General features: G+C 50.8%; 1 protein-coding gene across 1 annotated transcript; it reads left to right on the top strand.

Annotated features, from left to right (window-relative positions):
- Positions 1-13,030: 13,030 nt before the first annotated feature.
- On the top strand, positions 13,031-22,301 carry NCAPH (non-SMC condensin I complex subunit H). The gene is made up of 16 exons (XM_068421620.1): positions 13,031-13,124; positions 13,866-13,958; positions 14,985-15,123; positions 15,688-15,803; positions 16,358-16,547; positions 17,112-17,203; positions 17,347-17,552; positions 18,018-18,166; positions 18,411-18,517; positions 18,950-19,072; positions 19,376-19,483; positions 20,133-20,300; positions 20,590-20,712; positions 20,938-21,023; positions 21,354-21,429; positions 21,842-22,301. Exons 2-16 carry the CDS (start codon positions 13,911-13,913, stop codon positions 21,899-21,901), a joined length of 1,791 nt encoding a protein of 596 aa, XP_068277721.1. The 5' UTR covers positions 13,031-13,124; positions 13,866-13,910; the 3' UTR covers positions 21,902-22,301.
- The last annotated feature ends 78 nt before the right edge of the window (positions 22,302-22,379 follow it).

Below are 22,379 nucleotides of genomic sequence, written 5' to 3'. Positions count from 1 at the left end.
GGCAGAGCTGGGGTTTTTCTCCTAAACCATAAGTAGAACATTGGCAGGTGCTTCCCTGCTCTCTGCAAGGCAGCAATGATCTCCCAGTGCATCCCACCCCACAGGAAAATGAACCAGTCTTGCACTTTCCTCTTCCCACATTTAATTTCATTCTCCCCATCACTCCTGGTTGAATATCCAGAGGGGTATTCCATTCAAAAATCCAACAAAAATGCTGTTTTCAACTTCAGGAGCTTGTACATCCATGGGGCACCACCAGCCACTCAGTGCTTCAACTCAGATCCAGGCATTTCTGCACAGTCTCAGCTCATCTCCGGCACCCGCATCCCTCTGCACGATGGTCTTCTGTTGTCGCTCCACAACACAGCTCACCCAAACAGGGCTCTTGAAAAGGGATTTCTGAACTGAGCCAGACTTTGGTTGCTGTTAATCAACCGTATGTGCCAAAAGCAATCACTGTGATTTCCTCAAAGGCCCAAGGTGAGGTCTCTTGGGTAGATTTTGGAAGCCTGGAGAGGTCTGGAGAAGAAGAGACTGACCGCTCTGAAATGTTTTTCACAACCTGGAAATGTCTAGAGCTGCACAGAAAGGGGCAGGGTAGGATTCTGTCAGAAAAAACAAGTTCTGCCAGCATGCACGGTTTGAAGGGAAACAAGAATTTTACAGACATTTTGTACTCAGAGGAGCGTTGAAATGATTCACTTCCACTTTCTGGATTTTGTTTTAATCAGGGAAACTTTTTTTCTTTTCATCCTCCTGTCTTTTGCATAAAACGTTAAGTTTATGATATGTACATGGATATATCTCATATTTTAGTCCTGTTATGATGGATGATTTTCACTGGGGCTGTTCATACTAAGGGCTCCTTTGGTCAGCAAATGTATGAACATAGACTCAAAGGGGGGAAAAAAAAAGAGTAAATAAAATGAGAAGCGGGGAAACTTGGCTTGTTGGGAACAAACCCACAAGTTTGGGGGCATTTTGGGGGCGGTTGTATTGACTGGTCCTTGCTGCTGCTCCAATCTCTCACTTTTGGTGTAGAAATCAGAGTCCTAAAATATATTTGATGCAAGATAGAAATGCTGGAGAGATGCAGGACAGATTTGCACAGGGCAAGGAAATGGCTCATTCATTTTAAAGCAGCCGAATATCAGACCCTGCTGAGCACACAGCGATTTCTGGAGATGAATTTTGGAGCTTTTCAACTATTCAGCCTCCAGACTGGCTGTGGGAAGATCCACTCATTAATAAATCCCCAGCCACAATGGTTCTTGGAGATAAAAATACAAGTATTTAAGCAATGAATCCAGCAGAAATTAAAGAGTGGGCAAACAGATGGATCCAAGAGCAACAAAACAGCTGCACAACTGGGTTGACAAGACTGATCGTCTTCATTTTCACCCCAAATCCTGCCAAGTGCCACCAGCGAGGAGCAGCTCTTCCAGCCACTTCCACGCTCTTCCCGACTGCTGCGACTACGTGACGTTACCAACTGCCACGTGCTTCACGCACAGGCTGGAATATGCTATTTTATTCCTGCTTAAACTTCCACTTCAACTTCCACTTCTCACCGTTCTCGTCGCCTTAAGACATATTCCCTTGCCGCTGCCTCCCTCAGCCCTGCGGCGTGGAGAAGGGGGAATGGCGTGAGCCTGCCTGGGGATTTGGGTTTGCAAAAAACCACCAGATCAAAGGGATGGGCGATGCCAAGGGTTTGAACCCAAGGAAACTTTTCCTACCAACTCCCCAGGAGCTGTGCTGCCAATACACGAGAAGGTGCTACCAACCAGAGCCAAATTCTGATTTACTCCCAGCTGCCAACCCAAATTCAGAATTAAAATTAAACTAAATATCTCAAAATGGGCTAGAGAGCCGAATGATGCAAGCAGAGATCTGCTCCATACACCCCACGCACAAGAGTTTGTGTCAGGTTGGGAGCCTACAGAAGTCAGCATTTAGGAAAAAAAAGGGAAAAAAAAGATATATATGTGTGTGTGTATATATATAACCACGCTGCCCTTTTGTCCTCCGTGTTTTATGCCCCAAGGATGCTGTGATCATGAGATGCACAGAGAAACAACAACCGTCTTCTCACAAGCCATGCTCAGCTTGAAACATGGGATAAGCCCAAGGGCACGCATGGGGACTTCAATTCAAGCTGACAGTTTACAGCCTGAAATGCTTCTTGGGCATCTTGTAGAAAACTCTCTCTGGAAATAAAGTGGGAAGAATTCCCCCCTGTCATAAATAGTGCCAACGACCGCAGCAGAGCCTGCCTGGGACCCCCGAGCTGATGGGAACGAGTCAAGGGATCATTCAACACATGGAGACTGATGCAAGAAAACCAGAATGTTCTGTGTAAATGGGAACAACACACCCAAACCTGGGTTTTCCTTTCCCCCCTCCCAGTGCCAAGTTCTTTTCTCGATGGAGGCAGGAACAGGGATGAGGCTCTTTTCACATTTAGGATCTAAGCCAAGCCGCAAGATGGGATGTTTGGGTCGGGTCCATGTCCACGCACATGACGTGCATCAGGCAACATAAGCTGATTTCACCAACCTTGGGATGCTCTGTGCATGCAAAAGCCACAGGAAAGTCTTCTTTTGAAGACTGAAAAGCCCAAAACAAGACGCCCCTGCTCAGGCTTGGGGACGGGACATCCAACCATATGGTGAGTCCAGTCTCTGCACTATTTCCAGCTCTCCTTCCAGACAGGTCAGCTGTCATACAGAGGTTTTTTCTCATTTATTAAGCCTGTTTCCCTGGTTTGCTTGCAGATCTCTGATTAGAAATTCAATTGCAAAGCGAGACAGTTTCTTTGTCTCTTTCCTGGCTCTCTGAAATGCAAAATAATAGCATCTGGAGAGAATCAATCAGCAGGTCTGCGCACATCCCTTTGCCATCTCCTCCTTGGAGGCATACAGATAACTTCCACCATCATTAAGAGGAGCCGCCCAAGACCAATTACACTGCACTCCAAGCCAAAACCATTGCAGGAGGGAGCTCTGAAACCCAAATCCCAACCTTAAACCATTTCCTTACCCCCAAGGGATTGATTATAAGCTCAGGTTTGCTTCCTGGCACTCAGAAATTGCTCTTCACACCTAGCTCCCAGCAGAAGCGTGGAACAGCAACTCCCCATCTCCATACATACCTTGAGGTCTGCTCAACTGCTCCAAAATACAACATTTACACCCCGTTTCACGTGTAACCATTTATCTCCCACCAGCTCAAAACAAAAAACAGCAAAAGCCAAGCAAGGGCCTGCTTGGCAGAAAAATTAGTCAACTTTGCAAACGTGGAGGTCAAAGCAAACAGCCAGTACCAACCCCTGTTGTTTGTAGGGTTTGTATCGGGATTTCTGGTACACACGCACAAGGCTGCCCACCCACCACTTACCTTTATTATTATTATTTTTATTTTGCTGTCCCTCGAGGGATGAAATCACTGCTTGGCCCAGGTGGGCACAGCACACCTGCCAACGGCAGCGACTCGGGCTGGAAGCAGAGTATCCACTATTTGCTGTGTATTTCCACAGGGCTAATGGGGTTTTTTTTTAGCTTGCCATGTCCTAGCCAGAGTCATCCTGTGAGATCACACAACCAAAGTGCCCAGCCCAAGAGCTCCTAGCTTGTGCTTACCATTAAAATAATAATAATTATTATTATTAAAAAAACAACACCGCTCAGGCTTCAGAAATCTGTTATTAATCTACTGAACACACCATCCTGCCCAAAAAAACTGTCTCTGGTTGAATAATTAACACAGCACTTATAATGCAAAGTTTAACACACAAATAGCCCCTTTTCCTGCGGTATATCCACCCAAAATACCACCTCTGCTGGAAGCTGTATCACACTCATCAGTTAAACGCAGCAATTGCAACACCCTGGATAAGGGACAGTGAGTCCCAAGAGCAGCTGAGGATGAGAGACGACTCTCGGGTGTCTTTGCCCTTAAACTTTCCATCCCAGACAAAAAGGCTCCTGAATCTGTGCAATACGATACAGTCGGGGCCAGGAGGGGAACGAGGGGACGAGATGGGCTGCGACGTACATCTGGGGGTTGGTATTTGGTGTGTGGGGCAGCGAATAAGAGCTTTGCGTGACGTTCTTCCCATAGTAGCATCTCTACAGAGAAAAAGTTCAACCCTTGTCCCCAACACGGTGTCTCTCGGGGGTTTGTCCAAATGGATTTTCATAAATAAATGTTTCTTTTGTGAGATCATGTTGCAACCTGTTAATGAGACCACAAGGACGAGAGGCAGCAACTGGTGGTTTGGTGGGAGCGGGAGGAGAAGTGGTGAAACACGGCAAAGCCAAAACTAGGTGAAAAGAGGAGTGAAAAGCAGCCAGTGGGTTTGGTACGAGGGGCGTGCTCCGATATCTCAAAATTACAGCAAGAAAAAGCACAACCCTCAAAACTCAGCCAGCCGCAAAGCCAGGACCAGCCGCGCATCACCGATCCCCAGAGCACGGGGAAGGCTCGAGTCGGGCAGGACTTACCAGCCGCTCGCTTCCCCACGCGGGGCTGAAGCAGACGTGGGACTCGAGGATCGGGCATCACCGCTGGCATTTCCACCTATTCCGCTGGCTGCGAGGCAGAGCAATTCCCTTGACGAAGCAGCTAACGCTCTCGGCTCCAACTTGCTGGGTTGGACTTCCCAAACCACCCTGGCTCTGCTGGGACAGCACAATCCTTGGCTTCCCGAGGCCTCACCACCCTGACGGGAGAGAAAATGGGAATGTAAGGAGCAACCAGCCATGCTTCACCTCCCAGAGCAAACCCCCCGACCCAGGCAGCCCTTGCAATCAGCTCGAGCCAGCTATAATTTGCAGTTTTTAATTAGAGGAGCATTGCCGAGGCACAGCTGATTGGCATCGCTGCCAAAGGCCCTGTCCCATGTGCCTATTAAGCTCCAGTTATTTATTTTCATGGGTTATTTTATCATGCAAAAGGAAGAGGAGGAATAAACAGTGTCACGCACTGCTGCTGTGCCGTGCTTCGTGCAGGCATCTGCCTCCAGCCAAGCTTCCCCGCAGCGGGATCCCCAGAGCAGATCCCACTTTACAGCAGGATTCAGCACGTCAGATCCAAACGAGGGGTCGTTTTATTTCTTAGCATCAATGCATGACCCTTCCCAGAAGATTCCTAAATGAACCTGCATGCACACGCTAGATAAAAGCGATGAGCATGTGCTTATTGGTTATAAAAAATACTCATCAGCCACAGCAATCCACTGCAGAAATGGCATGGGGAAATCCAAATTCCTTATTCCCCGGTTCATCCCAGTTTGCACATATCCTCCATCTACAATCCAATATGAAAACCCCCGAAATCAAGAGCAACCTGGGGCGGTTTGGGTCAGGGTTGGGGCTCTGGGGAGAGCTTAAGGTGGTTGTTTTACAAAGGAGGGGAGGGACAGATAAAGGGATTATCCCCTGCACTTGCTGCCTGGTGAAGTCCTGCAGAGCTCTTCTCTATCAGCATCCTCCTTCCCCAGCTGAGGCCTTCGCCACTCGTTGCATGCCACGGTGCCCTCGCACACCGAGCCACGCTTGGAGGGTTGACACTGTGCCTGCAAAACTCACCGGTGGCACTTGCAGGGCGAAACCTGGGCTCTGCATCTGGTGGAGGCGAGACAGACGGGGTGAAAGCAGGAGCTCGCTGAAGGCGACACCCGAAGAGCAGAGCCTTGGCGTCACCTGCACGGTCGTGTCTTTTTATAGCTGCCCTCAGCCCTCCCGGCAAGTTCTGCAGACTTCAATGAACCCATCAATCTGATGATCTGCTGTGGCAAAGACACAAGTTCAACTTAATTAACATTTATGGATTCCACAGTGTTTTGCATAAATGTTTGCTTAATACACAAGTCAAAAATATCCTCAGAAAATGAAAATTAAAGATAGTTACTGGCTTGCAGCTATGCACCAGTGTGTAAACTGGGGTTTCCATAGCACCAAACGCTCTGTTAGATCATTGTGACAAAGTTAGAGCTTAAAGAGAAACAACTGGAGTTTAAAGCGTACGGAGGAAAGGGGATTTTTCCTGTTCTCCATCGACTTCACGAGCTCCCCGCTTCAATTTCTGTGCAGACTGGAGCACATTTTGGTTGCCCCGCCGCAAACAGGGCTACTTGGTGGAGAATTACAGGCCACGGAGAAGCGGTGTCTGGTTCTTTAGACAAGCAATTACTTTTTATTACTAAACTAAATGACTCAAGCTAATGAAAGATTTGAGAACCCGCAGCGGTGATTCAAAAATCAGCCCAATCCAGTTGCAAGAGTAAAATGAGGATTAACTGCAGGTTTTGTATTCTTGGTCAACATCAAAAGGACTTTCCTTCGCATCAGTGAGATGCAAATACCTGAGAAGCTCCTAAGGAAGAGAAGGTCTCCGGGGAGACCTTCTAGCACCTTCCAGTGCCTGAAGGGGCTACAGGAAAGCTGGAAAGGGACTTTTTACAAGGGCACGGAGTGATGGGACAAGGGGGAATGGTTTTAAACTGAAAGAGGGGAGATTGAGATGAGATATTAGGAAGAAATTCTTTGCTGTGAGGGTGGTGAGACCCTGGCCCAGGTTGCCCAGAGAAGCTGTGGCTGCCCCCTCCCTGGCAGTGTTCAAGGCCAGGTTGGATGGGGCTGGGAGCAACCTGGGCTGGTGGAAGGTGTCCCTGCCCGTGGCAGGGGGTTGGAACTAGATGGGCTTTAAGGTCCCTTCCAACCCAAACCATTCTGTGATTCTATGATTCCATGAGTGGGTGAGAGCGATGATTGCTTAAATAGGATGCTCAAGTGTGACAACGGCTGTAATGGGCTTGATTAAAAGTCAAACATTATTAATTTGAGCAATTTGATGGGTAGAGAAATGCGTTGCAGAAGGGTCTAGGAAATCCTGGTGTGACCTGTGCTCTTATTACACAAGATCAGGGCTTCGTCCTGGAAGACATCCCAGGATGGAGATCCCAACCAGGACGAGCTTCCCATGGGCCGTGCCACAACTAACGCACCCACTCCTGTGCCGCACCGATCCCGCTTTCCCCCCTTTCCTATAAGGAAGTTGTGAGTTAGGCAATTATAAACCTCCCAAGAAAAAAATATTCAGGTTATAGAAGACCAAGGTGTCAAGAAGAAATACAAGCCTTTCCTGAAGTCATTCTGAATTGCAGCATTTCAGGCTGAGAAGAGCATTACCATGCAAAGCACCTCCGAAAACGTTATTCCTGTTATCGCGAAGCAGATCGTGCCGTCCAGATTGATTAAAAAGGTTTCAGGGGAGGTAATGAGAGCAATTTTCAGCAGAGGAAAAGGGAGAAAGAGGGAAAAGGAGGGTTGTTGTGAAGCACTCTGCTTTCTGCAGAGGCACGCAGCCATGGTATCGCAACAGCGGATAATATCTGTATTGAGGGATGCGGAGCTGATTATTACAAGCTGTTCAGCATCCAAAAGCTTCTCTGATGCATGGCATAATCAAACGGCTGCGAATTTGCATTTAAATTGAGGAATTTCAGAATCCATCCCCCAAAGAGGAGGCGAGCCTCCTTGGGTGACACTTGTGGTATCTCACAGCCTTCACAGAGGAAGATAAAAATTGTGTGTGATCTTTTATTTTTAAAGCCTGTCCCGCCACCCTTCGCCGAGACGCGTGTCTCGGAGATGTGATTGATAGCCACGTCCGAACCGCACTGCAGCAACAACCCTCCACGCAGCAGAGTCCCTGTTAGATGGGTTTGCGTTCAGATTTTTGTCTTGCAGCACTAACATTGTCAGCGTTACATCCTCTCTCTCCCAAAACTCCCCGGTGTTTTGACACCCGGACACTACCCACGCCAGGATTTGATGAGCAGCACACAAAAAAGGCCACAAAACTGGTGGCAGAGGCACACGGGGCACATCTCCAGGGACTCGGCATGCCCAAGGGATGGAGCACGCAGGGCATGGAGACAACGTCCTCCAGAGCAGCTCGGGGCTGAGATATTATCTCAAAATCTATAAACAAAACCCTCCCTGAGGACTTCACCCACGCTGTGTGCCAGCAGGGAAGCGTGGCAAAGCAAGCTGTCCTGCTCTGCGAGCTGCCTTCCTTTCCTCCCCGCGCTGGGCACCCGCAGCACCCTCAAAAACACCGGTCGGGTTGGCAGCCTGTGCAAGGACTCTGAGTCCCATGGATTTCCCCTGGGGTGCAGGGAATCGCTGAGTTTGCACTCTTGGATTCGGGTCCTGTGTGTACACCAGTCCCCCTCTCCTCTCCCCCACGCAGACGGAGCCGTGGGAGCTCAGTTGGGCTGGGAGCTCCTCATTCACAAACACCAACCTACTTAGAAATGATCGTTTCCAACTGCTGTTACAAACATTACACGCTAAATTCACATTACAAACTAAATTAAGCCACCAGCCCAGCCAGTCCATCTAGCATCTCTGCAGCAGGTTCCTGCAGTCAGAAACAATCGCTGGTGTAATTCTCGGGGGCTGCAGGCTGGCGCTTGTGTCCAGCCCAGCTTGCCCATTTCTCTTGTGAAGGAAAGATGCCAAGAACAACGTGAGACGTTGCGTGGGCACAGCCAGACCAAAGCCGGCGAGAGGCACAACCTCATCTCACTGCCACCAGCCCAACAGCTCCGGAGGATTTACAGCTCATCACATCCCTCATCTGCTTTCGACCCCGCAATCTTATCTTGATTGCTCCGTGGGGACATGAGGACTTTTCCTCAGCTGGAAGCGCGAGCCCGCGCTGTGACCGTGCTACCGATGGTTTATACATCGCTGCACTTGAGGAGTTATTTTTGCATTTGATTTCACAGCCATTACCGGGTCTGGGAAATCCTGGATTTTATAGTACAAGTGGTTTACCTGGCAATAAAACACCAGAAATAACAGCAGAAAAGGTCTGATCATCGCTGCTCATCACAAATGAGCCAGCAGAGTCATCCTGAGCGCTGAAATCCTGTGGGATGGTGGCCCTTCGTGGGATGGCCCTTCGTGGGATCACCTGCTCCAGGGCTTCCCCACTCAGAGCCACACTCTCTAAGGGGAAAAAAAAAAAAATCCAAGCTGTGTTAGTGCAACCTGTGTTAGAGCCTTTTCACATGTAACGCTGAGCCAGGGCGCAGGAAGGCTGCTCAGGAATGGGGCCTCCCTAGTAAGACCTTAGAGAAATCCAACTATTTGCCTCTTCCGAGGTTTCAACCTCTTCCTCATGCCCCGAGGTACAAGCACGACCAGAAGCAGCTCGGCAGCAATAACAAGCAAGGCTGAAAGCAGACAGCATGCTCTGGAAGGGGAAAATCAGATGGAGAGGGTGACCCTAGGGTGTCTGCAAAAAGGATCTGCACTGAAAACCAACACCAAGCCCCTTCCTAGTCACTGCCAGCAGCCAAGCAGGTATTAAATCGCCTTTTATTGCTGAGATGAGCTACAGTCATTTGCATAACAGAAGTACCAGTGGGTTAATAAATGCTCCTGTATCCTCTGCTCCAGCACACAGAAATTACCAGATAATCTTTAGTTTACAGGCCGTTTATAGAGGGGTCAACAGGAGGAGACCCCACTCCTGTGGCATCAACAGCCTCAGCCGCTGCAGCAGGGTCCCCGCACGCTCGGGGACGTGGGGGCACGCAGAAGTGCCCCCAACCCACACAGAACCCAAACCTCCAGCAGCCCCATGGCTGCAGGCAAGCACCCACTGAGTCAAGGCCAGGTCTGATGCTCACGGGGGGCAGAGGTCCCAGTAACCCCAGAAGGCTGCAAGTTCAACACTCCCCGGCCCTATTTTTAAGCCTTGCAGCTGGGGAAGATCCCCGTTGCTACGCTACCCGTGTTGTGGGTCCGGAGCAGCCAGCGCATCTCACCCCCGAGCAGCTCAGCAGTCCCACGGACGTGACCGACAAGGTTTCAAGCCCATCACAGCAGCTGCACCAGTCACACAAGACCACTTCTCCCCTTCCTATTCTTCTCCTAAACTTCCCACCCCGCTGCAGCACTTTCCTGCAGCTAGGAAACATCCCCCGTGTTCGGCGTCACCCCAAAGCCTCCCACAGCCCCAGCACGGTGCAGGCAGGTGGAAAGGCACCGGGAGCACAGCAGGTAGCAAACAGCCGGCTTTCCCTCCAAAGTCACTCTTCCCAGCTCCCAAAGTAAACCTTAACTGAGCCTCCAGCATTCCCTCCAAGAGCAGGAGAATCCCAGCACACCTCCATCTCCCCGGGGGATATTTGGGATCGCATCCTCCAGCAAACACCCACCGGCAAGTCCGAGTTGTAACTCAAGTTTCCCCGAAGTCCTGCCAGTGATTTATTAGCTGGGAAGCTGAACGAAGGAGGAGCAGCCATTTGTAAAAGTGTCACCAAATGATACATTCTCTTAATTTCCAGTTAAATACAGAGCATGAATATTTCTGTCCTCACCAGCATCCCTTACAGCTGGGAATAATCAAATGCTCCACACATTGCTATTGCCACAGCAGGAGTAATTTATTTGGACATTAAAAACCTTCATAGTTCCTTCAGCCTCTTTCATTTCAGATGTATAGCTGGAGATATTGATTCATTTACAACAGCCATTAAAAGCTTCGTTATGAGACTTTTGCTCACAGGAAGACACATCATAAAGCTTAAACTGAGTTTTACGGCCTCTCTGTTTCAGTCTGGCCCAACTGGAGCAGCTGAGGGAAGGGGTCAGAACCCTTTGCTCAGACCCTGAGTTATTTGGGGACAAAAAAAAGCCCTACAGGGTTTTTGCCCCCCCTCCACAAGTCACTTAGTCCCTTGTGGCTTTTAGAAGTGTCCTGGGCCCCCAGCGTGCTTGAGCTGGACTTATGAGTAGATGCCAGTCTCTACCAAGTTAATTCTTTTGCCATTTTCAGGGTGGCTGGAGTCAGTGCAGAAATTAGCTGATGGCACAGCAATTCCTTGCCTGCTCTGCGTGGGGAGCAGTGGGGACTGCTGCCAGGGTTGGCTCAGAAGGGAACACAGCGTCTTGAGGAACATAGTTGAGATCAAACCACATCTTTTCCTCCTGCCCCATCCAGTGGTTCAGGCTGGAAGAGCACTTTGCAGTCAGGAAGAACTCAGACATCAAACTGCAGCAACGTTGCAGTCCCCAGTACCTAAATCCACCAAGAAGGGTTGGGGCAGATGCTGCTTCACCCCCCTGGGAGGGCTGGAAAAGCTTCTTGTCCAGGTGGTTGCACTGGAGAAGAAGCTGCTCTTCCCATCAGCTGTGGGTCAGGGTGATGGTGGAGGCAGGCACAGGTCCAGGCCACCTAAATTTCTGCTAATGCTTCTACAGAGTAGGACGTGCTACAAAAATAAACCACAGAGCTTTATTTCCCCCATCATGCAGCCTTGCCTCAGGCACATCGCTCAGCCCAGACTGCTCTCCATACTAAAGCAAGGAGCACGTCTCCTCTGCCCGCAGCCCAGGCACCGTGCCGTAGGCAGGACTGCTGGAATCAGGCACACTAGGCCACGGCTCCACTGTGAGAAGGAAATTTAAGTAGCAACAGCTTTCCCCAGCAAACCTTCCCTGCTAGTAAGCGCAGGGAAACCAAAGCGATACAGATAACCCGGCCTCATCTGCTGAGAGCTGGGGAGACAGGTGAAAAGCTGAGGTGGGGATAGGGGGAGCCTTCCTGTCTTCATGGGGTCCTGTACACAAACGCAGGCTGCCTGGGGTCACACCAAGAGGAGAAGGGACTGGTTTTAGGAAGCACTATTGGCTCTTGACTTACCAGTCTCTCCGCTTCCAGCACTGCAGTGAAAGCAGGAGCTGCGACCCGCTCCTGCTCTCGCTGAGCACCCTTCCTGGGCCAGAGCAGGAGGAAGGATGCTATGCTGGGCAGGATGGGGGCCTCCAGAGCTGAAGGCAGGGGGGGTGCCCCGAGCCATCTGCTAGCCCCCCGGCATGGGGCTGACATCTGAGCTGCTGGGTGCTGCCCAGTCTCAGACTGTAACGCCCAAAGACCCCCTTCCAACCCTCTGGGGTACCCAGAAAGCCACAAAGAGAAGAAGAGGGGGCTTCAGGACACACCGAGGGCTTATAGGACACACCAAAAAACACCTGGAAATAAACACAGCGGGCTCTGGGGAACCTCAAACTGCGCACGGAGCGGCTGAGGGGCCGCTAGAAGGCACCTGGAGTGCTCGGGGGGGCCTGCAGAGCAACCTGAAGGGTCAGGCCGACGGCCCTGGAGGCACTTCCACACAGACAGGGCCTCTGGGGGACAACGAGAAACAAACGGAGGCCTCCGGCGGGGCGTGGGGATGCCCACGGAGGCGCCAAGGACCGCGGGGACAGGCAGAGAGCGGCTGGGGCGGGGGGCGGTCGGTACCTAAGCGGGTCGGTTCTGGATGCTGTTCCTCCTCCGAGGCGGGCTTTGCCCGCTGCTCCGCCGGTGCGAGAGGGGCCCGGGCACCACCGAGAGCGGATGGCACCGCTCGGAGGCAATCCCAGGCCGGAAAAGCGGCAGGCCCGGGGCCGGGCGGTCCCTGACAGGAGCCACGGGGAAGCGCGTCCGCCGCCGCCCGCCGGGTGACTGAGGGGCCGCGCGCGCCCCGCCCCTTCCCGCCCCCGCACCAGCCGTTGCGCCCGGCGCGGGCGATTCAAATCCTTTAGGGCGGGGCGCAGCACCTCGCGTCCGATTGGTCACCGGCCGGCCGGATCGCGAGCTGATTGGTCCGTGAGCGAGGAGTGGGCGGGGCGCTAGTGGCGGCGGGCCTGAGGCGGCGCGGCCTGGCCCGGCCCCACCGTGAGGATGAGCGTCCCCACACCCCGGCGGGCCCCGGCCGCCTCCCCCGCCCCGCGGTCCCTCGGCAGCACCGGCACCCCCGTGCTGGCCGAATGCCCCGGGAATGACGATGAACGAGAGAGGAGGCAACGCCGGCGCTCGAGAGCCACCGATCTCCAATTCAGCAGCACCGACTCGCCGCTGGGCCTCGCCTCACCCTCACCCAGGTACGGCCGGGCCCGGTGTGAGGAGGGGAGGGCGGGGGGGGGGTACGCGGAGGGTCCCCAACGCACCGTGTCTCCCCCAGGCAGGCGGAGGCATGGCTGCCGGCCCTCCCGCAGTGGACCAACGCTCAGATCTCGGACCACTACAGCACCTGCATCAAGCTCTCCACCGAGAACGTGAGTCGGCAGCCTCGGGGAGGGCTCCTGATCCCGGCCCCTCTCACACCACCTCCGCCCGGCCGCGGTTGCAAAGCCAGGAGGGATTTTAAACCCCTTAAGCCTCGGCTATGCGGTTATTCTTCTTCCAAACCCTCTGAGCTACGTCGCTGATCCAAGCCAAGGCCAGATCTGGGCTTCTGTTGCTGCCTTCCCAGCAGTAACAAAGATGTGGCATGAACCATAGCCCGTCAGTCCTGCTGTAAATAGGATCACGGAATCGTCTTGGTTGGAAAGGACCTTTAAGATCGAGTCCAACCGTTAACCCAGCGCTGCCAAGGCCACCACTAACCCATGTCCCTCAGCACCACATCAGCACGGCTTTTAAATCTCTCCAGGGATGGTGACTCCACCACTGCGTTGGGCAGCCTGTGCCAGTGCTTGACAACCCTTTCAGTGAAGAAATTTTTCCTATTATCCAATCTAAACCTCCCCTGGGGCAACTTGAGTCAGTTTCCTCTCATCCTGTCACTTGTTACCTGGGAGAAGAGACTAACACCCACCTCGCTACACCCTGCTTTCAGGCAGTTGTAGAAAGTGAGAAGGTCTTCCCTCAGACTTCTCCAGACTAAACCCCAGTTCCCTCAGCTGCTCCTCATAAGACTTGTGCTCTAGACCCTTCACCACACAGGATGAGGGTTCAGACAGTTTTGACAGGTGTCATTTGCCAAGGGATCAGTTCTGAGCTGTGCTTTGTTTCAGAAAATCACCACGAAGAATGCCTTTGGCTTACACCTGATAGACTATATGGCCGAGATCCTGAAACAGAAGGACTCTGAACTGACCAACTTCAAGGTGAGAGGAATCACTACCTGGTCACGGTGGTGCTTTGTCTCTGACTGGCGTTTAGTCAATAACAAGCCTCAAATCGTGCTGAAGGTAACTGAGCTGGTTCCTTCCACTAAAAATACCTGGTAGAGGCAGCACCGTCACTTTTCGCAGAAGCTGACAGTGTTGAATCCTTTTGTGCCATAGAAATTAAAGAAATTAAATTCTTTCAGTCATGGTCCTTCAAAAGGAGAGCTTGTTTAAAAGTAAGACTTGAGGCTTCTGAGGGCAATACTGGGTGTTACAACCAGTAACAAAACAAGGCTGGAAAAGAAAGGAGGTTAGTGTGGGTAATGCACGGACTAATTTTGATCTGGGATGGATCAGAATAAGAACTTGCCAGGGCAAAGACTTACTCGCCATAATAATTCACTGGTGCTAGGAGGGAGAACTGAATTCTTGGATGAATGAATGAATGACCATGGCCTCAAGGAACCCCTGAGCTAGCTGTCTTATGGTTGATGAAACTGAGGAAGGGATGGGAAACACTGCACAGGTTTTCAGTGGGTGGAATTTCAGCTGCCTGGGGGGATCTGTGATTGAAAAGGGCACTTGGCATCTCCTACGCTTCACCTCTTTGACATCGTGATTGGGGAAAATTATATGAATGATACCAAGAGGATGAACCCGAAAGAAGGCATGAAGGAGAGGTGGAAGAGAGAAGGCTCGTGGCAGATGCAAATCTGCACCTTTCTGCTTCTCCCCGTTGCTTAATCTTGGCAACTTTTTAAGTATTACTGTGTGTGATCCCTTCCAAAAGAACTGAAAGCAAACCATAGGCTCTGCCAGGGAAGACCCATCTTGACCCCTGCTGCACACCTAGGTCTCTGGTAGGTTTCAGGATAAATCCTTTTCCAGTTGCTCACAATTTTGCTTGCAATGCAGAGCATTCAGCAATTCAGCTCAGCAGCATTTCACAGAATCTTTGCATCTTCTAGGTGAGACTTTTTTCCTTTCTAACTAAAACTTGCCATCTTTCCTTCCTCCTGCCAGATAGCAGCTGGCACGCTTGATGCCAGCGCGAAGATTTACGCCGTGCGTGTGGACGCGGTCCATGCGGACACCTACAAAGTTCTTGGAGGCCTGGGCAGGGACTCGGCTCCTACAAAAAACGTGGACAGCCCAGAAGGAGGTGAGCCCTTCACGCGTTTTCTGTTAAGCTGTTCCCATTCCACCTTCACCTAGGAGCAATGTCAGTGTACTTACATAGCACCCCTGCATTTCAAAGTGCTTTGTACATCTGGGAGAGTAGCGCTAACTTCGTTTTTCAGGGGCTGGGAAATACTGAATTAGTTTGCCTGGGTGCTTGAGCAGGGAGGGTTGAGGTGAGAACCTGAATCTGTTGCTCAATCCTGTATTCAGTGATTTGGCCTGTTAGATTTGAATGCAAACCAAAGGTGGCCTAATCTGAAACATTAAAAATGCAGCGCCCCACCTGCTGCTGTCCTTTGCTTGGGAAAGAAAATGTGCTGTTAAGATAAAATAGAGTCAATAAAAAGAAATGCAGCATCCAGCCAATAAAACATTGGTGGTTCATGCTAATAGATACCTAACTGGGTAACTTCATGCCCACTGTGTGTTTGTCATGCAAACCAAAGTAAAACTTATCCTATCCCTCCGTAGGGTATTTTAGCAAGTTTTCTAAGTGTAACTTGTTCTTTTCTTTGTAACTGTCTTCTTCTTTTCCTTTTAGAAGACAGCCCAGCTCCTGAGGCTGTCAAGAGAGTTCAGACAAAGAAAAAGCACTCATTCAAAACCATCGAGCAGAACTTGAATAACATCAATGTGTCAGAGGCGAATCGCAGATGTGAGGTGGGTGGAGGGGGGCTGCTGTGGCAGCTGTGTTCGGGTGCAGGAAAGGAGATGTCGCCTCATCTTTCTCATTTCTATTGTTTCCCTTATTGCACGTTCCTCTCTTGGGCTCTAATGTTCACATGCACGTCTGTGAATTCAGCTATTGTAGCAAGACTGTTCCTAGTCACGTATATTCCTCCTGTGTGAGGCAGCTGTGAGAGCTCTCTCCTCGCTGAAAAAGATGTGTGGGTCATTCTCCCTTCACAGAATCACAGAATCCCAGAATCAATGAGGTTGGAAGAGCCCTCCAGGCTCATCGAGTCCAGCCATTGCCCTGACACCACCATGTCAACTAGACCAGGGCACTAAGTGCCATGTCCAGTCTTTTCTTAAACCCCTCCAGAGATGGTGACTCCACCACCTCCCTGGGCAGCCCCTTCCAATAGCTAATGACCCTTGCTGAGAAAATGGTACAGATCTTCGGATCTGTACTTCAAAGTCTCCTGCAGAGACCTGCTTCACCCCCTCCATCTACTCCTTTCCGTGATTCTCTCTTCGTTCCATACCTGCAGGTTGATCCCATGTTCCGGAAAACAGCCGCATCTTTTGATGAGTGCAGCACAGCTGGCATTTTCCTCACCGGGCTGCATACCCAAAACTGCCACAGCGAGCTCCTCTTTGACTCGAAGATCGTGCCTCTCCCTTCTTCAGAGACGCTCACGCTGCCAAACTCTGATCCTGTGAAAGTGACGGATTTAAAGCGTGAGTGCCAGTAACCGCTAAGCAAAGGGGCCCACCCACACCTTTCCATCCTTTTCATCTCCCAAGTGTGCTCATTTTAGTCTCAGCCAGCTTGACTTGTGCTTTTGGTCACTGCTTGGTTACCCTGTGGCGCCGTCGCTCTGATTCTGCTCAAGTTGTGACTGGTTGCTGGAAAAACAGGACCTTTGTAGGTTTGACATCACTACATGTAGCTTAACCTCTGGCAGATCTCTCACACAGCACATATAAATGGTCCGAGCTGTGAGATTAGTTAAGGACTGACCTTCTTAGAGTGTTTTGAGCCTGTACACACTACCAAACGCCACTGCTCTGATAAGATTCCCAGCGTTATGCCCACCCCTGAGTCAGCGTAGCAACTGAACTCTCCCTTTCTGCTGAGAAATAAGCCCAGCTGCTTTTGCAGTGAGCCCTGCACTGCCCTACATGCAAGAAGGGCTGCCTGCGTATGTGGCTTTAAGAATGATTTAATGCTTGGCACTTGTTTTAGCTGCTGGTTGCTTCATCCTGTACCTAATCTTTTCCCCTTGCTCTCCTTGTCTCTAGCCCTGCTAGCGCAGTGCATTGAAAAACACCCCATCTGCTCTTCGCTGGCTGGTTTCCAGTTTACAAAGTGGGATGCTGAATCCCACGATGAGGTACGTTCCTTAGCTCTGTGCCAGGTGGGATATTCTGTGCTGGCCTCCAAAGTGATCTCCAAGGCACGGGGCAGCGGGATGTTGTGCTGCAGGGCCACCAATACCTTGCAATTTTTTTTCCTGAGCACTTTCTTCTCCCACAGTCAGTGTCAGCCCTGTTGGATAAATTTAAGAAGAGCGACCAAGTGTTCGATATCAACGCAGAGATAGACAGCGATGGGGAAGACTGTGTTCCCACCCTGCCAGATGACAATTTCAATTCTGACTCCCCCAGGAGTACAGTAACAGACAAGATCGGGGAATTCACAGAAAACCTCAACTCCTTTGGAACAGTCCACCAGAGCAAGAGGTAAATAGTCGCTGAAAATGTATAGCTTTGCTTTGATAGCAAGCAATAACTTCTGGCAGCTCTCTGGGGAATCTTTAATTTGCTGGGCACGTTTCCCATCTGGCTATAGCTTGCTTTCTGCTCAAGTTTCGGGTACGTCCAGGAATGCATTACAGTAATATCTCTGCCCTCCAAGGGGATCTTTCTGTACGGTCACATGTCCCCAGAATGATCGCTTGTCTGCTGCCCAGTTTGCAGCCTGCCCTTTGGCAAATCCCCCTCTGTTTTTGCAGCAGCCTCACAGACTGCAGGCAGTGCAACACCCCCAGTACCACTCAGGGATTAAAGAGTGTAGGAGCCCTGCACACGTGCCGGCAGAGGGAGCGGGTGGTCTGTACAGAGCTGATCTGGATATTAAATGCATGCTCAGGCCCCGGTGTGTGCCAAAGGAATGATTTCACTGAGCAGCATGTGTGCTCTTTCCAGTATTGATGCGGTTCCTTTGGGAGAGGGAGACATCGGGACCATGTGCCTTCATCTCTCCATGAACCCAGGGGAATATTCCTACTTCAGTCCCCGAACTCTGTCGATGTGGGCTGGCCCAGAGCACTGGCGTTTCAAACCTCGACACAAATGTACGTATCTACAGATGGAGCTACTGCCAGGTCCTGCTGTAATTAAAATTACACTTTCCACTTCTATAAAAAGATACTGATCCCTTTAAAACATGAAGCTGAGAACAACACCTATTGCTTTCCTGTAACAAAGGGAAAAGTCCTTGTAAGTGACCTTTCTATGTGAGGCAGATGCTGAAGTTAGGAGTGAGCTGTTTGTCCTTACTCTGTCACAAAGCACTGACAGTTTCCTTCCTTTCTGCAGCAGATGCTGAGCCTGAAAAAGAGACCAAGAAAAGGAGTGCAAAGAAAGCGTTTGAAATTAACTTCGATGAGGATGTTGACTTTGAGGCGTATTTCCGTAAGACCAAGGTACGTGGTGAGTTTCTGCCTCTTTCTGCTCTCCCTTTTGCCCTATTAGTGTGGCTTGGAACTGTCGTCTGCAAATGGCTCATCTCATGCTCCTGTGAAACTGGCTCTGTAAACCCAACATCATGTGTTTTCCTTGGTGCGGGGTCTTCTGACTCCAGGTCACATTACAAGTAGAGAGTTTTACCAACCTTGGGCTGGAGAATCAGGCTGGATTTCTTCCTGGCTTATACCCTGTCGGTCAAAGGGACCCTGCAGGTCCAGCTGGGTGTCCTGGGGTGCTGCACAGAAGCTGCTGGACCAGTGTGGAACTCCTCTTTGAAGGCATCTCAGAGCTTGCCCCCTTTCAGACGAAGTGTTCAAAGCACTTATTTGTGCATTAATCTTTCAAGAAGTGGATAGCTCATGGGTAGTGGTATTTATTACCTTCTCCAGGCATCTGTAACTCTAGCCAAATCCATTCTGGAGAGCGAGAATGTGAAGGGGACCACACTTCCCACAGACTTCAACTATGACCCTAACAACATTCTCCAGCTGTTCCTCAAACCAGCTGTTAAGGTAAGAATCTTCTCTAAAAGCCTGTTGGCAATGATTTCGTGCACAAAACCCCTCTTCTCCAAATGCCTGAAGTGCTGTGGGATGCTCCTCAGGGATGGAGTTGGGCCAGCGTGTCTCTCACTGAGCTGACCCGCGGCTGTGCTTTGTTGTGCTTTATGAGGGGTTTTGTAGAGAGCTGGTATGTGAGGAAGAGGAGGAAGAGCCAGCAGGCTGGGAAAAGGGGAGGTGATGAAGGAACGAGGCATGGGCATTGCTTGGGGAAGTATTTAGAGTTTTTGTTCTGACCCCTGTTTTTCTCTGTAGCTCTGCAGGATGTCTGAGCCGGGCAGCTCGTTGGATCACGAAGACGAGATCGGCGAGTACGATTACAACAACCCCAATGACACCTCCAACTTCTGCCCTGCATTGCAGGTAACCAGGACAAGAAGATTTCTTTCTGTTGCCTGTATTTGTTATGTGATGTGAATCATTTAGGAAGAATCTGTGTTCAAAATTCATTACTAGGGAAAAAGAATTGGTGCTGCAGATTATGACAAAGCTGTAGGAGTCTCTGCTCTGTCCCCTCACTCCAATGACATCAACTAAACTGTACCTTTGGTGTTTGCTGCAGAAACTCTAGTCCAGCCTGTTCCATACACCCGTACCCTAAAGCAGCAGCAAATGCCATCGCTCACCCCTGCCGTCACCTCTACACAGTGAGGTTTGCTCCCAGCTCTTACAAGCTCCCGTTGAAGTCGATTTCTTCCAAAGCTTCAACTTTCTGCCAAGCCAATGCTGCCTCCTCAGTGTGTTTGTGACAAGTCTCAGCTGGTCGCCCTCGTTATCTTTCCATGTAGAGCAGTCTTTTGATATTCTGCACTCTAAATCTGTCTTGGGTTTAGCCTTAGCCCAGCCTAAGTGCCATGGAGAGAGGCTGAATAAGAACATGTTCCAAGGGGAAGGTGGGCAGGTATCGCCATCCTCCTGAGAGGCGGGTGCTCTTGTTCTCTCAGTGCAGAACATCTCTGGCTCCTCAAAGATGTCTCTGGGTGTCCTCACTGCTGTCTCTCTTCATGATCAGGCTGCAGACAGCGATGATGATAATGACCCTGCTCAATTCATGGGCCAGGCGGGCGAGTTCAACCTCACTGCCCTCCCTGAGGGTCAAGATGCTGAGCTCAACAGGGTGGTTGGCGATGTTGTTATCACGACGTACGGAGAGCTGAACCTCATTGCTGAGCCCCAGAAGGTAAGGACTCGTCACCGAGCTGTGAACTGCTCACTGGGCAGATCTGGAGAGCAAAGCCTCTCAACACCTCGGGTGGTTGGAAGTCCTGAGACAGCGGTTTCCCTGGTGCAGGGTCTCCTGGGTTTGCTGCTGGACACTTTATTTCCAGATGAACCCTTGGGTAAGAGAAGGGAATTACAAATCAAAGATTTAGTAGTGAGATAGCAATCAGGACCACACCAACGGTGAATGAGGATAGTGCTGCTGCTTCTGCTCAGTTCCTCTCAACTAACCCCAGACTTCTCCTCAGGTCAATAAGATATCAATTCAGTATGCAAAGACAGCCAAGAAAATGGACATGAAGAGGTTGAAGAAAAACATGTGGGACCTGCTGACTGATGGAGAGAAGAAAGAACCAGTGGCAGAGGTGAGTGCTGGGGAAGCCAGATACCTCCAAATGCCCTGCCAGTAACTGCTTAACTCCTGCAGAGACCACCCTGGGCAGGCTTAGCAGCAATTCCTTTCTAGTAGCCTTGCTCCCATGGGATGGTTGGTAAGGACAGACTGAGTGTAACTTGCAGTGGTTTTTCTCTGAACACAAGGCTGAGTATTGGGGAGCAAAATCGGTCTCAGCAGTGTCTGTCTTTTTGCTAAATAGATGGAAGATGCAGAGAAAGAGAAGGACACCTCAGTGGTAGCAGGCGAGAAGCTCTTCAGCAGCATCACAAAGGAACTGCTTCACAGGTAGAGCGACCCTAAAAAAGGTTGGACTAAAGATGGGGACAGCCTTCAGCTGAGCTTGGGCAAACGCTGACCCCTCCTGTGTCTATTACAACCTGCTGACCAAACCCTGATGGGGAAAAAAAAAAAATCTCTTGCTCTCTGGGTTTGCCTGAGGAAGCTACAGGTTGCATTCAGCTTGGCAAATTCTTTTCTAGTGGGAGGGGAAAGGTGGAAAAAAGCAGATCCCTGGGGAGGAGCTTGTTTTTGGTGACCTGATCCTTGCAGACATGCTCCATCCGTCGGGTTTCAGCAGGCTCTGGCCATCCTAACCTCCTCCCTTCTCTTTTGTAGGCTGCCTTCTGCGATGGCCAACAATCTGTCTGTCCCCTTAGCCTTCGCCTGCCTCTTGCATTTGGCAAATGAGAAGGTAAGTGTGACAGAGGTGGTGGGCAAAACACACGGTGAGAAGCCCTGGGAGCAGGGCTGTTTCCTTGCTACACCAGCACTTCTCAACTTAAGCCCCCGTTTCATGCTTATAAGGAACATAAACCAGGCCGATGCGCAGGGGACGACAGCCCGAGGTTAAGCGCTCGCAGCATTTCCAGCCTAACTGCTGTCTGTCCTTCCCTGTCCTTGGCTCTGGCAGCAGAGGGGTGAGCACGTTGTTGCCCAGTGTTGTTCTAAGCGTTGTGAAGCCTTGGTCTTGCGTGCGCTGATGGTGACAGAAGGGGCTGGGGTTGTTCTGAACCTTCCTGGTGTGTGGTGTTTATGCCAGGCCTTCAGACCCAGAGGGGAAGAGTCTGGCTTTGTCAAACTTAGCTTTTCTTTTATATCCCCAGAATCTGAAGCTGGAGGGCACAGAGGACCTGTCTGATGTCCTAGTGAAACAAGGCGACTGAGCCCTGCGCGGAGCAGACCACCAGGGCTGACCCACAGGCCAGAGCTCAGCTGACCGCTGCTCACTCTGGACTCTCTCATCAGTGGCAGATTTTTCTCCTCCCAGCACCATTGCTGAGAAATCCCACTGGTCTGTGCACTTCAGAAAGACTTTTAAATCAAGGATGTCCTACCTAAACGTAGGACCTGGACAGATGGATGGTTGCAGCTCGGCCTGCCTGGCTCCTGCCATCTTCGATCCATCAGCTCTTTCCTGGGTCTGGGTAGCAGAGTTCCTCCACCTCACTGTGAGCCACCGGTGCCTGCTAGCAGAAGGCTCCTCTGTGGGTCTGCCTGTGATTCCTGGCACGTGGACTGACTGTTACTCATGTCTCCAGTTCCTCCTGTAGTTCCTGTTCATCCCCTGAAACGATTTACCTTTTATACTAAGCTTAAAGATAATAAATTGCTACAGACTTTGTAGATGGGCCTTTGAGATGG

The sequence above is a fragment of the Nyctibius grandis genome, chromosome 33 (genome assembly GCF_013368605.1).
Source record: "Nyctibius grandis isolate bNycGra1 chromosome 33, bNycGra1.pri, whole genome shotgun sequence".
Classification (NCBI taxonomy): domain Eukaryota; kingdom Metazoa; phylum Chordata; class Aves; order Nyctibiiformes; family Nyctibiidae; genus Nyctibius; species Nyctibius grandis.
The sequence above is the reverse complement of the archived record's forward strand: the minus strand, read 5'-3'. Positions and strand labels throughout refer to the sequence as shown.

What these genes read in the sequence shown, in the direction of transcription:
- NCAPH (XM_068421620.1), top strand. Translation starts at nt 13,911, where the DNA reads ATGGCCGAGATCCTGAAACAGAAGGACTCTGAACTGACCAACTTCAAG. An exon ending in TTTCAAACCTCGACACAAAT is followed by an intron (nt 18,167 to 18,410) that starts GTACGTATCTAC and finishes TCCTTTCTGCAG; the next exon opens with CAGATGCTGAGCCTGAAAAA. An exon ending in ACTTCTGCCCTGCATTGCAG is followed by an intron (nt 19,484 to 20,132) that starts GTAACCAGGACA and finishes CTTCATGATCAG; the next exon opens with GCTGCAGACAGCGATGATGA.